Raw genomic sequence first — 13,184 nt, 5'->3', positions numbered from 1 at the left:
TCTTCTGCAGACAAATAAATGTCTTGTAAGCAGAATTTCAAGGGAGGCAAATTACCTGATGAGAGATACAGATGGAACTTTCTGACTTACCAGATAAAGCAGAAACTTCTGTCCATTCTGGGTGTATTTCCTAGAATCTTGACTAGTTCCAGAAGCTGAAACGAATATATCGGTAGCTTGTTTTGTGGATTTTAACTCCATGGTTCTTGGACAACTTTTGAGGTCAGTGGACAAAATGGTGATTTCTTCAGAATAGGAGCCAGCACTGCTGCACTGAGCATGCCAAATCACACAAAGGTTGAAATATTATGCTGCAGGATTTCTCTTCTTCCTTCATCTACTTCAGGGATGGGGAATGTGTGAACCACAAGATGTTGTTGGACTACAATTCCTAGCGGCTCCAACCAGCATAGCCAGTGGTCAGGGATGATGTGGGTTGTTGTCTAATAATGTCTTTGGGCCACAGCTTCCACTCCCTGGACATATCTGAATCGTCATTGGAGCGGTGGAGGGATGTCAAGAACATCCAACTTTTACATGCAGAATGCCAGCGGAATTCATTAATTACCCCAATAATTTTCTTTATAGCTCCTCTTTCTCCATTTCTTCTACTGTTGCCATTTGCAATATATAAAAAGCATGTCTGATGTGCTGTTAAAGTAGTTCAAACATGCCTATTTGCACCATCCTATAAATGTTGTCATTACATTTTTATTTTTATTTTGGTGGAAATACTTAATAGATGCAAAGAAGAAGCAACTTGGTACTTTTTGTGAGCTGGCTGGTTTATATTCTGGAATAATACACTTTAACTCTGCACAGCGAGGTGAACAAGGTTTTGTCTGGCTTTGAGATTCTGTCTGAGGTGTTCGACCAATGGAACACAACAGTTACTGGCTTCCAAAATCATGTTGTGGTTCTTTCTGAGATAATATGTTTTGGGGTTTAAAATTTCCATGATACATGAGCATCTAATCTAAGGAGTGAAGAAGTCAGGGCAAACAGAGATTCCCCCCCTCCCCCAATACATGTTAAACTTCTTCAAGGTTTACAGGAAGCTCATGCTGTAAGTACAACATAAGTCTTAAACCAACAGCTATGCTTATCTTCTTTGAAAGTCCTTGTTCTGTGTCTGCAAGTCTGGTGGTGGTAGGTTGTTTTTCCCCCTGACAAGGAACAAATGAAATAGCTAGATAGTGGGTCCCAGCTCCTTTGCATTCTACTTGTCTTGAGGGATATCACTTATCACTCTTACCATATTATTTGTAAAAGAAAAATGGGAAGTCTCAAATTCTCTTTTGTTTCTCAGGTGGGAGGATATCTTGCTGAGCTCAGGAAACTGGTGTTTTCCCCAGTTTTATTTTACAGGTTGATGATACTAAGTTACCGGTCTGCATGCGTTTGAACAGCGGCTTCTGTCATAGCTCTTGGCTCTCCTGCGTCTTTCTCACCCTTTTCTTAAACTTAATAAGTTTTAAAACTTACTGTGAGTCTGGGCACACTGCAGAGTGCAGTGCTGGTAAAACCTGATCCACTCAACATCTTAATTTTGTAGGATAGCTACATATATAAAATAACATATGTGAAATTGTGCCATGGGACTTTGTCCTGAGTTGTTTAAGCGTCTAGTGATGCCCCTGCCTGTTGGTTTGTGGCAGTTTTTTATCTCATCACTCCCGAAGCCTGGCAAGGTTCAGGAGCTGTAGGGTGTGCTAACCTATGTTTGAGTGTCACCCACCTAATAAGGGTGTCCTACCCATCCAGACTAACCAGCTGAATGCTTCTGGGATAGGGAGGAACTTACAGGTAGACCCTGACTGAGATTACTCCACCTTGCTCCACCTCTGGTCTTGAAATATGGGGCAGTTTTGTGTGACCCTGGGTAGCATGAGAATTTAATTCTGTGTTCTATTTTAGGCCATTCTTCCTACACAGGAAATGACCTCTGGATTTGTCTGCTGATAGTGTCCTTCCCACACCAAATTCATGGAAGCTTAAGCAATAAAATTGTGGCCTTGGGGTGTAGGAGTTTGTGTGCATGTGTTCTCTGTGCTTTCTCTCCCTGCTTCAACTGCAAGTCAGTTTTAATTTTGTTGTGGCTTACTGTATTTAGTATTAAAATTCCTCTGAACTTTTTTGTCTCCCCCCCCCCACCGCCTCAGCACATATCCATGTTTTTGCTGAAATGCCTACCTGTGTACATTTTTGGTTCCTTCCTGCTCAGGTCTTTCCTCCACTCCCCAGCAAAAACCTAGAACTGGTTAATTTCCTTGTCTATACTGGAAAGTGTTTTTAATTGTACATGGAAACACAACTTTCACAGAGAGAAAGCATTTCTGAATTAACCATTGGAAATGTGTTATCAACAACTTTCCCCAAAGTTCCACAGAGCCAGTTGTTGAACTATAATTTGCCTTTTTCAAGCTGTATACATCTTAGCATCTGAAATGAAATATGGGGACAAGTTGCCAAAGGTTAGCAATGTCGTATCTTTGAAAATGCTTCCTCCCTTCCTCCATCCATAGCTCCACAAATTTTGACTGGCCATCAAGATCCTGCTCCAAGGGCACATATAATCTTGTATCTGATGTCATACTGATCTCCCAAAGGCAAGAGCCTCTAAAATTCACAGCTGCCTTTAAGTTCTTGTTTGTGTTTTAATTGTTTTTGCATTTTCTGTTTTAAATTTTATATACACATATATGCAAACACACACACACACAATAATTAAATGATAGCACTCATATAGGTACTTTTCAAACTAGTCACAATTATAGGGGCTGCCCTGGGGTGAATTTTAACACTCAGAGCAGTACACCAAAGTCTAGCTCAGAGAAACGGTTATCATCCCATCCCTTCCCTTCCCATACCAAGAGATGAGGTTTCTGGGGTTCCAAATCTCTTAGGAGTACAGTTTACATACAGCTATGCAGTGCTTTCTTCTTTAACTCGTTGACCTTCAGCCTGCTCTTTATGTCTCTCTTCTATGATATACTGAAAGCATCATGTTTTGGAATAGTTGGATAAAGCGTTATACATGGAAAGAAGTAGGGTCAAATAAACTGTTAAAACAAAAACAAGATTAAAGGGAGGGGGAAATGCAGTTTCAGATGTCAAGTGCTATTTTGTGTTTCTATACCTTGTTGGCTTTAGATGTTAACGCTCATTGTCAGGATGCCTGTTTTGCAAATCTCATTGGCAGGAGTCCAATATAATGCATCATATTATTAAAAAGCGAATGCTCGTCTGTTTCTCAATTAGTTTGCAATTGTGGCCAAACCAGTCCCTCAAGGCAAAGGCTGTCCAGCATTCTTCATGCTTATTAGAGGAAGACTCTAGGTGCCTTCAGCCAAAAAACTGGTTGGATAGCTCATATCTACAGTGAAATTTATCTGCTGGTTGACCTGCGTGGCCACTCTGCACTCTCCATGTTGCTCCTGGGCTTCCTCCAATCCTTGGACCTTCCTTAGAATATTTGGACTCCTTCCTAGTTCTCCAGCTTCCCTCACAAAGCTGCCTCTGTCCCAAAGGCCTGTGTGAAGTATAACTCCACCCAAACAGAAAAATACCTCATTCCCTCACAGAAGGTAGACAGCTTTATTATCCCCTAAGCCATGGATGGGAAACCCTTGGCCTTCCAGATGTGATTGGACTCCATCCTCCCATCAGCCCCAGCAACATCTGGAGGGCTCTCCAACCCTGCCCTAAGCAGATTGGATGTTCGTGGACATTTTGTGACAGCCCGTCAACTCAGCCAGTCTCTGTTAGTGTCTTTGCTACCACAAGCACAATAAATTGGAAGCCCTTAGAAGCCGCAAGTTCAGCTTCCTGTTGTTAATGAGTCTGTCCCTGCTTACGTTTGTTTCAAACTCAGAACAATACCTTATGATGGTTCAGATTTCATAGGGAGGAGTGAGATATGAGGTTTAATAGGTTGAGACTTGTTACTCAGAAAGTAACTAGATATTCTATGCCTGCTTGCTATGGCACTGAATATACATATATCTGTGAAGTGGTGGTGGTGGTGGGGAGAATGACTTCTTGCAAAGTATATCAGAGATTCTATTATTTGTATTATAAGCAGCAAGTGCCCCCCGCCCCCGGTTTTCAAGTAAAGGCTATGAAGCAATTCATTCTGTCCTTGTGCTGTGTTCATGAGATGAATCCACTCCAATACTTAAATTTAGCCCTAAGTTGGCAGCAAAGCTCAGAACTCTGAATTAAAGGTTTTTCCATTCTTCCCAATCGGTGCCCAAGGCGTGCAAAGTTTTGTGTGACAGTGGAGCAGCTGAACCAATGGCAACCAGAGAACCAGATAGCTGATGTTTCAGATCAGGGAATAGCCAACTGCAGGCTATGTATTGCAGACCTCCCATCTAGATTCCTTATGTATGCCACATCCCCGTGACCTCGCAACTAATCGGTCAAAAGTGTAGGTTAGGAAAGTGGTGATATTGCATTAGGCCCAGGCTTTCATTTTTACTGGGGTGACAGCAATTAAAGGCTACTTAAGAAGTCCTTCTAAGTAACATTTCTGCAACCAAGGTGATAAATGAGAGCCTAGCACCAGGAAGGAAAACTGCCTTTCCTGTTGGTGCCTCATTGTCTTTTTTCTATGTTCCTCTACTATCCTTTTATAACCACTGTTAAGAGGGCTTGTCCTGCGGGATTGGTTAAAGTCATGTAAAAAGATGGTTCCATGTTCTTCCAGCTATTTTATTGTAAACTGTTATCTGAAACAGTTTTAAAGTGTCTTAAAATAGCTTCTAAAAAGATCCTGTTCAAATGTCAGTGCTCGTGCTTATGTAGCCAAAAAGGCACCTCCCACGCACAGGAAAATGCCATGATTTGCAGAAGTACAAAATCTGGTGGAGGAGGGACCTAGTCAGAGTGGGGAACAGAAGAAGCCAATAGGAACCAAATGTGTTCAATGACCATGGAAAGTTGACGGTTGGGGGTGAAGCGAGGGAGGTGGATGGGAGAGGGGAATGGAACGGCATATGGAGGAAGGCAAGGCTGGCCGGCTGGCTGGCTTGAACACTAAACAGAAATTGTGACATGCTGCAACATCACGTTGCAGGTCCCAAATGTAGAGAAATGTGCACATTCACAATTCTTTCATCTATATTTTTATAATGTTTATCCAGTGCATTCAATGAGTGTTAATAATTGTCTCATCTCTTGAGTTTTAGGAGTAAGGAATAGATTCATTGCAACTTGTTTTGCTGATAGAATCATAGAATTGTAGAGTTGGAAGGACCCTGATGGGGAAATGTTTCCCAGATTCATTCTACTGTGGGTGTTCTATGAGGGAGAAATGTATACAGTATGCATGCTACAAAGAGAATATAAATCAAACGCTGCCTGTGTTCAAGAATACACAGGAGAACCTTTTTTAAAATAAAAAATATCTGTTTTAATGTATGCACACACTTTAGTATGGCTACTGGGTTTTAGAATGCTGAATGCTGGTTAAACTAGAATTAATTTCTTCTCACATTATAATGTACTATGAATACATATTGCCAAAAACTATATAGCCATATAGACTCTTTTTTGGAATTAAATCCTCCCATTCAGTAAATTTAAAAGCTTCCTCCTTGTGAAACAAAAGCAGTCTTTTACATGGGGTTTCTCTATGTACATATTCAAACATCCTGCTTTTCGAAAACAGTTCTTCTTTCAAGGCTTGCTTGTTCTATCCAGAGTTCCAGGCAGAAGCAGAAATGTTTACATAACTGTCCCTGTCAAATGGAATTTTTTACTATACAGCATCCTACACTTCCACCACAGCCTGTTTAACATGGACTAGGGTCAAAACCCGAAAGGCACAGAAGAATGTGAAATAAGCAAGATGTCAATGAATGAACTAAGCCATCATATTTTAAAAAGGAGGCTCTGATGTAGGAGTAGCAAACTCAGCAAGACTTTTCAGCAAATGAATAAAAATCAGAGGAAGTGGGAGTTTGCTGTCAACCCCCCAACTCTGTCCTCTGTAGCATGGCATCAGTACACTGAACAGTTGCAACAATTTCAATATATATTTGTATGTATGTAGTGTGTGTGTGTGTGTGTGTGTGTGTGTGTCCGCGTGCACACACACACACACGTGCCAAATATGGTGCAGTTAAGAGTGTGTGAAAGCAAATTGTTTGCCACATCAACTTGGTTCACATGATACAGTAAACTATAGCTTGCTGGAATTGTACAGGCTCCCAGAGAGCAAAATTAAAAGTTGGTTGGGGCTTGTGGTTAATGAGTGAGTTTTAACCATAGGCCTGGATTCAGATGACTCACTATGCCAAATCTGGCATCTCTCAGTGCAGCATGGGAGGAAAAAGGACCAGAGAGGAGCAAACAGCTGTGAGCTCATCTCTGGGAGCCTGCATGTTTGCACAGTCTTGGTAAACCATACTTTGGTTTGCCATCTTCTCAAAAGGGGCTCTTGGGAACACTGTGAATTGGCCAGTGAAATTTCTTCAGTTCTTACACATCTGTGCTTTTCTTTTTCTGGTGTATTTTCCTGTAAAAATTGAGTTTGTGGTTTTTACACATAAAGTACTGCAACGTATTGGGGAAAGTTCTAAATGTGCAGAAATCTGTGTGTAATTCTACCATGAGAATGCATTCGTGCTTTCAGTCCACTTCCAGAGAGCTCGCCTGTAAATTCTATTAAATTTCACGTCGGCCCACACACATTCTTCTAATTCTGGTTTAGCAAAGCTTGGTAACTCTTTCCTTTTCAGGTTCGCAAAGAGTTGTGCAATCTGTTCTTCCATTGCCTAACTGTTAATAATTGGAGGAAACTGACCAAGTTAAATAGCGTAGGGAATGCGTTAGCAGTTGCCACAGAAACAGCCGTCCAATATAAATATCTTATTGCTCTTCTATTTTATCATCTGTTTTCAGGGCAGTTTAAGCTGCTGGAACAAGACCGTGATATTAAGGAGCCAGTGCAGTATTTTAACAGTGTGGAGGAGGTGGCTAAAGCATTTCCTGAACGAGTTTACGTCATGGAGGAAATAACATTCAACGTTAAGGTAGCCCCTAAACTAATATTTATCCCTAGTGAAATGATTTATGGTTAAACCCTTTTTATATATATACATGGCAGTTGAGCAACTGTGCTCTGTGGGAAAAATAATTTTGGGTTACTGAGTCGTCTTAGTCTGATGGTATTTAAACTGCAACTTACTGTGTACATTTCCCCCAAACCCATCCTGAAATTTCTGTGAATCAGTGCGAGATATATACGAAGACTTTTTCAAAGAGGGAACCACCTTCAATAAGCAATGTTCTTTTCCGATCTGTTTAATTGCCTCCAAATTTTAGACAGAGATTCTTTTGTCGTTCACTCCCCTTCCCTCTCCCTCCCCTCCGACCCCTTAGATTTTAATTGGTGAAGGAGCAGCTGCTTCATTCACTCCACAGAATGTCTTAGGCTGCATAGGGGCTGTATGGACTATTATTGAAACCCCTCAACACTGGTGAAGATTATCAGCATTTACATGGAAACAGAAAGGACTAATGATTCCTTGATTTAAAATCTATGCAACAGCCACGAGAAATAACATGATTCAAATGAAATGTTGTTGTTTTCTTTAAGCCCTGCAAATAGGGAGGCCGTATCACTGTCAAACAGAGTAATGTCAGAAACTACTACCCACATAAATTCTGACTGCAGTGTCTGTAGACTGTTCCTCTCTCTCTCTTTTTCTCTTCCCCATCTTGTATGTTAGAATGACTTCTAGCAGTTTCCATGTTTGTTCTAGATTTACCTTAACGGTTAAATACCACAAGCTATTTCCTGTTGCCACAATCAGTTTAGAAAAATAAGTAATTATTTTCTAGGGAGCTGCACATACTGCATGGGCCTGTCCAAGATGGCGGTCTATCACTGTGTAAGGGCAGTAGCTCAATGGTAGAGCACTGGTTTACATGCAGGAAGTTCCAGGTTCAATCCCTGGCACCTCCAAGTAGAACTGGAAAATGTTCCCAGTCTGTGAAACCTTGGAGGGCTGCTGCTGCCAATCTAGAGTAAACAGTAGTGAGCTACATGGATTGGCGGGTTGTTTAAGTACAAGGCATAGTTCTATGTTCCTATGTACTTTGGATGTGGCTATGTATGCTTGACCTCTCATTTGAGCAAGTTCATCTATAGTCAAGATAACATTATTAATATTCAGGAAAATTTGAGAAGAGGGTGTAACATCTAAGTCAGAAAGTTAAGCATGTTAGAATTGGATTTGGCCCTGTTGATCTTCAGGTTTATTCCTACACACACACACACACACACACACACACACAAGTTTAGAGAAAAAGCCAAGTGTGTCTCATGGGAGTTCTAAATGGTGCCAACTGGGAGATCTCCTGCTAGGATCTCTTGGGTTATGTCTGTAAAACACACAACACACAAATCTGTGTACATTGATTCTATATGCAGAACAGAACAGCATACTCTGCACTTTGGGAGATTATAATGACCACTAATATGTCTGTGTTGGTATTCACACACTGAACTTACGTTATCATATTAGTGCAGTAATTAATTAGGAGTATGTAACTTCCCAAAGCTGCAAGAGCACTGTCTGTTTCCCCCTATATTAGAAGCTGAAGTATTCATGGTGATTTGGTATAAAGTGCGGGTGGACATTATATTTTTAGCAAAAAATAATAATTGGCAAAGCCATTTGGGCATTTTCTAGGTAGAAAAATTGTCTTTTCCAGCCTGAGTTTTACAGCTCCTCATATATAAGGCATGAGAGGTGCACAGTGAACACCTTTACAAATATTATAAATATATTGTTTTGTCCTCATGAAAGTCCTGTAAGATAATATAGGCAAGAGTATATTCTATCACCTGCTACCTGAGACTTTTAACTGGCAGTACAGGCATTGGACCTGGGAATGAGCTACAGTCTCTCAGCAAATCACAATTTGAGGGTCTAGAATGTAACACCTGAACATGGCAACCATTGTTGAAGATAGAAATGGAGAGCCCCTGCCAAGATGATATTAGGCTAGTGAGACAAATAGTTTGACCTGATATAAGACAGCTTCCTCTTTGCTCATCAAACTATGGTTTGTAATCCTGGTTTGGAGGGATTAATTAAACCACAGTTTGCCAGTTAGGATGTCACAGAAAACTGGTTTGAGGAAACCAGGTCTTCTTTTCAAGGTGCAAGTGAGAAGCAAGAATCAATTTTTCTCATCACCTATTCTTGAACCATATTCTAACCAAATAATTTGAAGAGCCAGTAACGTGATATCTGAAAACAGCTAAATTGCCAATGATCGAACTTATGATAAAATCTTCCTGTTTGGTATGCCCTTTATAGTCACCAGAGTTGTTAGGAGCTAATTTTCCCACACTGGAAGGCTATATTTGGATCCCATCTCAACTGTGAAGTTTATTGGGTGACTTCGGACCTGCCATTATCTCTCAGCTTATACTATCTCATAGGTTTTGTCATGTGACTAAAATGTGACGACCTCATGAATAGCAGCCCTGAACCCCTTGGAAGAACAGAGGGTTACAAATGCAATCAATACATCAGGTTAATAGGGTTAAGTTAGGTGTTAAATCTGAGGCCAAGACTCAAATCTGCCAGTTAGTCAAGCCCATATGTGCATCCTATATGTGCAGAAGTGTCTAGCCTTTGGCCTTCCAGATGTTAATTCAACTCCCTGATCACTGGCAATGCTAGCTGGGGCAGATGTGAATTGGACTCCAGCAGTACCTATTCCCCCATCCCTGCTCTAGTGCAATGCCTGAATCGCAAAACTGGCCAGATGGGAATCAGTGACATGAATCATACCCAAGTCTAATTTAAGTTACTGAGTGTTCACCCATTCCACATCTCTTTCTTGAAAGCAGATTTTGGGGCTGCAAGTTTTAAACACACACACTCCTTCCAGCATAGTGGCAGAAGAAAATGAACTGGAGCCTCCTGATCCTGGAGGTGGTAATTCAATAGATTTATTCTCTGAAGTAAAAGGGAAAAGTTGTTGAGGATTCTTACCCAATAAGCTAACTGCAAGATATTTCAGGTTCTCTGGGTAAAGCTTCAAGTCCATGAATGCAAATATTTTCAGTACACTGAAGCATTATTTTATTGATGCAAAATTGAATCCAATTTTTCTGTGATGTAGTCTCATACAATTTGCTTCAGACCAGCAAGGGGCCCTAATCCCAAATTCAGCTCTAAAAATATGTTTCCAAATGTACGGGGAAAGAGGAGGCTGGAAACTGTACAGTAAGGCAACAAAAGGAGTTATTCTGCAGCCGAGACTCCAGCGTGGGAGGGAGGAAGCAGAGGAGTCAGACCAAGCACACTGGGACCTTGATCTCAAGTTGTGACCACACTGCAAACACTTTCAGAACGCTGGAAGGTATTAATAGAGGTCTTTGACCATTGCAATATAATGCGGAGGTGGTGGCAATGAATGCACATCATCACTTCTTCTGAAGTCTCTTATGTGTACCACCACGAAAGGAGGAGATCCGGATATGAGGGTGGCTGCGCTAAGTGATGTGCTCATTAATGCCATTGGCATGCCAGAGGGTGGAAATCCTAGACAATTAGCGTTGCAGTCCTGAGCTATAGTTCCCCATGGCATTTCTAAGCACAACTTCACTGGGTTTGTCTTTGGATAGCAGTTGTAGCTTAAGCTGGAGAGGAGTTAGATGCCATGAAGCATAGTTTAGAAGAAACTTTGCAAATGTCATTTTTCTCTACCCAGTTAATGTACTTATTGTTAGATGTTTTAAATACTGTTTAGGAAATTAGGTTTCCCTGATACCTAGCATTTTATTTCAGTTCATTATACACACTGCTGTGTAGCCATAAGATAAATTGCTGCAGTCACTTAATAGCTGGCTGAGCCTGATATCTGTGGTAGTGCAGAACTGTATTTGAACTATGTCAGAAATTACTAATTTATAATGCTTTACATATCTCTTTTGTCTCTGCCATTAATAAATGAAAGTTCAAATGAACACCTTTTTATGTGCACCTTTGCTTCAGAATAACAAAACTGACATGAAATTACTGCTCTAAGCAAGGGACTTTGTCTTCAGGTGTTAAACTAGAACAGCAACAGTCTTGCCCATCCTGTCAAATTTGCAGTACAAGGACTTGCATATCTTTGCACTCAGATGTGTGTTGAGTTCATATATATCACCATAGAGCAAGTGTGCAAGCTGCCTATTCACACATGACATAGACCATGGAAAAAGAGGAATCAGGGGCCACTGATTTCTCTGTTGCTTCTTGTTTCTCATGTGAGATGTCACCATGTGTGTAATGCAAAAATGTGAGGAGAGGGGAGTGTTCTGCAAAGTTCAGAGTGTTCTTATCTCCAGTTGATATTACTTAAATTGAAACTAAATCCCATCTTGGAAGTCTACATCACACAGGATATCTGTCTTCAATGAATATTGTATTTCTGCAGGAAAATGTGTACAAAACATGTGAGGGCTTTTTGAAGGGGGGGGGACACTCCACGTGCCTGTTCTACCATGTCTATGTTTAATTTAAAAGACTAATGTGTCCAAAATGCCCCTTCTCCTTGCAGCACTGATGTTCATGGAGCAAAAAAGTCTTATGTGAAGCAGCTCTAGAAGTGTGTGAGTTTGAGTGAGTGTGTGTGTGTGTGTGTGTGTGTGTGTGTGTGAGAGAGAGAGAGAGAGAGAGAGAGAGAGAGAGAGAGAATAGTTAATCACGGCATGAAATCTACCATTGTTTAATATTAATGTTTCATAATACTGCCATGGCATTGACCTGAATTGTGAATGAGTATAACGTACAGGGAAATCCTGATTGTTTCCTGGATTAGCTCTATTAAGGATGTGTAGATTTGAACACAGCGTTTGAATTACTTCCTCTTGGGAAACTCTGAAAGTGCAATACTAGCCAGGCATGCTGTTCATACCAAAGTATTCAGCTTTAAGCACATGCATAAGATGCATCTCCTCCAGTTTTGTCAAGTTGTTATTCACACTTAGCAGGGGCTTTGCATGTTTTTGAGGGTAGGCATACACTACAGAACAACACTTGCACCAGTGGAAACCTCTGCTGGCATCGATGTTCTACCAGCATTGGTGCTCCATCAGCAATGTTTGACCAGGAGAGAGGAGGAGAGCGGATAGTGCCGTGGGTAGGTGTAGGCATGATACAAAGCCCCTTTGTTTCCGTAGCATGGTTGCAGTAAAGGTTCATTTAACTATGGGTCTGGCACAGTTCATTCCCTTCTATTTTAGTCAGTGGAGGTAAGATTCCCATAGGGAATCTTTGGATGTGGCAGTCTCTGTTCAAACAGATCTCCAGGATATTTCACCTTATCCCCAAACAGAGTATAAACGCGAGTTAGGATTGCTATGCTCATTACTTATGTGGTAGCATGCAGTTAACAACTAGAAATACTAAGAAGCAGAAACTGAATGCCACTCTGAATATGAGCAGGCTTTTGGAAGAAAAGGAATATATTATGCTGTGTTATTATCTGTGTTGGAAAAGCGTGCAACCCAGCTCTCTGATCCATTGCACTGGAGGGAGCTGGGTGGGCCAAGGCCTCCCTCTGCCTAGACCAGAATCAATAGGATGGCAGCTCATTTGTTTCCCATGCACTCTCTAGCACAGGCATGTCCAAAGTCCATTTCAGGGGCCTAATCCGGCCCCTGGGGTAAAATCCTAAAAAAAGCTTAACAACTTTGGTCGGCCCTCCCTCACGGCCCTTCACTTCATCAAATCTGGCCCTCTGGACACCACTGCTCTAGCATAAAATTCCAGGTCTCCTAAAGCTACCAGGCGAGTTGTTAATTACAGGGGTGGGGTAGAATCACACATACATACATTCAAAACCATTGGAGGGAGTACTGAAACGGGTTGGGGAAAAGGCCATCATTTTTGTCCTATCTCATGAATTCAAGGTGAGTTTATAATATATTCTTACTTTTCTTTTTCACATTCCTGTGTAATATGTTAAGCTTGACAGTAACTTGCCTAAAGCTATGCAGATGAATGTTATGGCTCAGCAGAGATTTGAACCTGGATCTTCCATGACCAAATCTGGCAACCTTTTGTGGGGGGGGGGGATGTATTTTCCTATTGGGAAAAGTCTAAGTTATTTGTGATTTCTTAACTCTGGCAATGTGTTTGTGGGAGGTATTGCAAACTCAGTAT

The 13,184-nt window shown here is 41.1% G+C and overlaps 1 protein-coding gene across 3 annotated transcripts in view; it reads left to right on the top strand.

Annotated features, from left to right (window-relative positions):
- GAREM1 (GRB2 associated regulator of MAPK1 subtype 1) overlaps positions 1-13,184 on the top strand; it is a 75,278-nt gene that overhangs the window by 46,303 nt on the left and 15,791 nt on the right. For 2 of the 3 annotated variants that reach the window (XM_082234799.1, XM_082234800.1), the window contains one exon: positions 6,910-7,040. The exons of the other annotated variant lie outside the window; for it this stretch is intronic. In XM_082234799.1, coding sequence (XP_082090925.1) covers positions 6,910-7,040 — 131 coding nt within the window. The remainder of the gene's footprint in view (positions 1-6,909; positions 7,041-13,184) is intronic. 3 annotated transcript variants of the gene reach the window in all.

Source organism: Podarcis vaucheri, assembly GCF_965113315.1.
Source record: "Podarcis vaucheri genome assembly, chromosome: 8".
In the NCBI taxonomy this organism is placed as follows: Eukaryota; Metazoa; Chordata; class Lepidosauria; order Squamata; family Lacertidae; genus Podarcis; species Podarcis vaucheri.
Note: the sequence above shows the minus strand (reverse complement) of the source record. Positions and strands in the feature narration are given on the sequence as shown.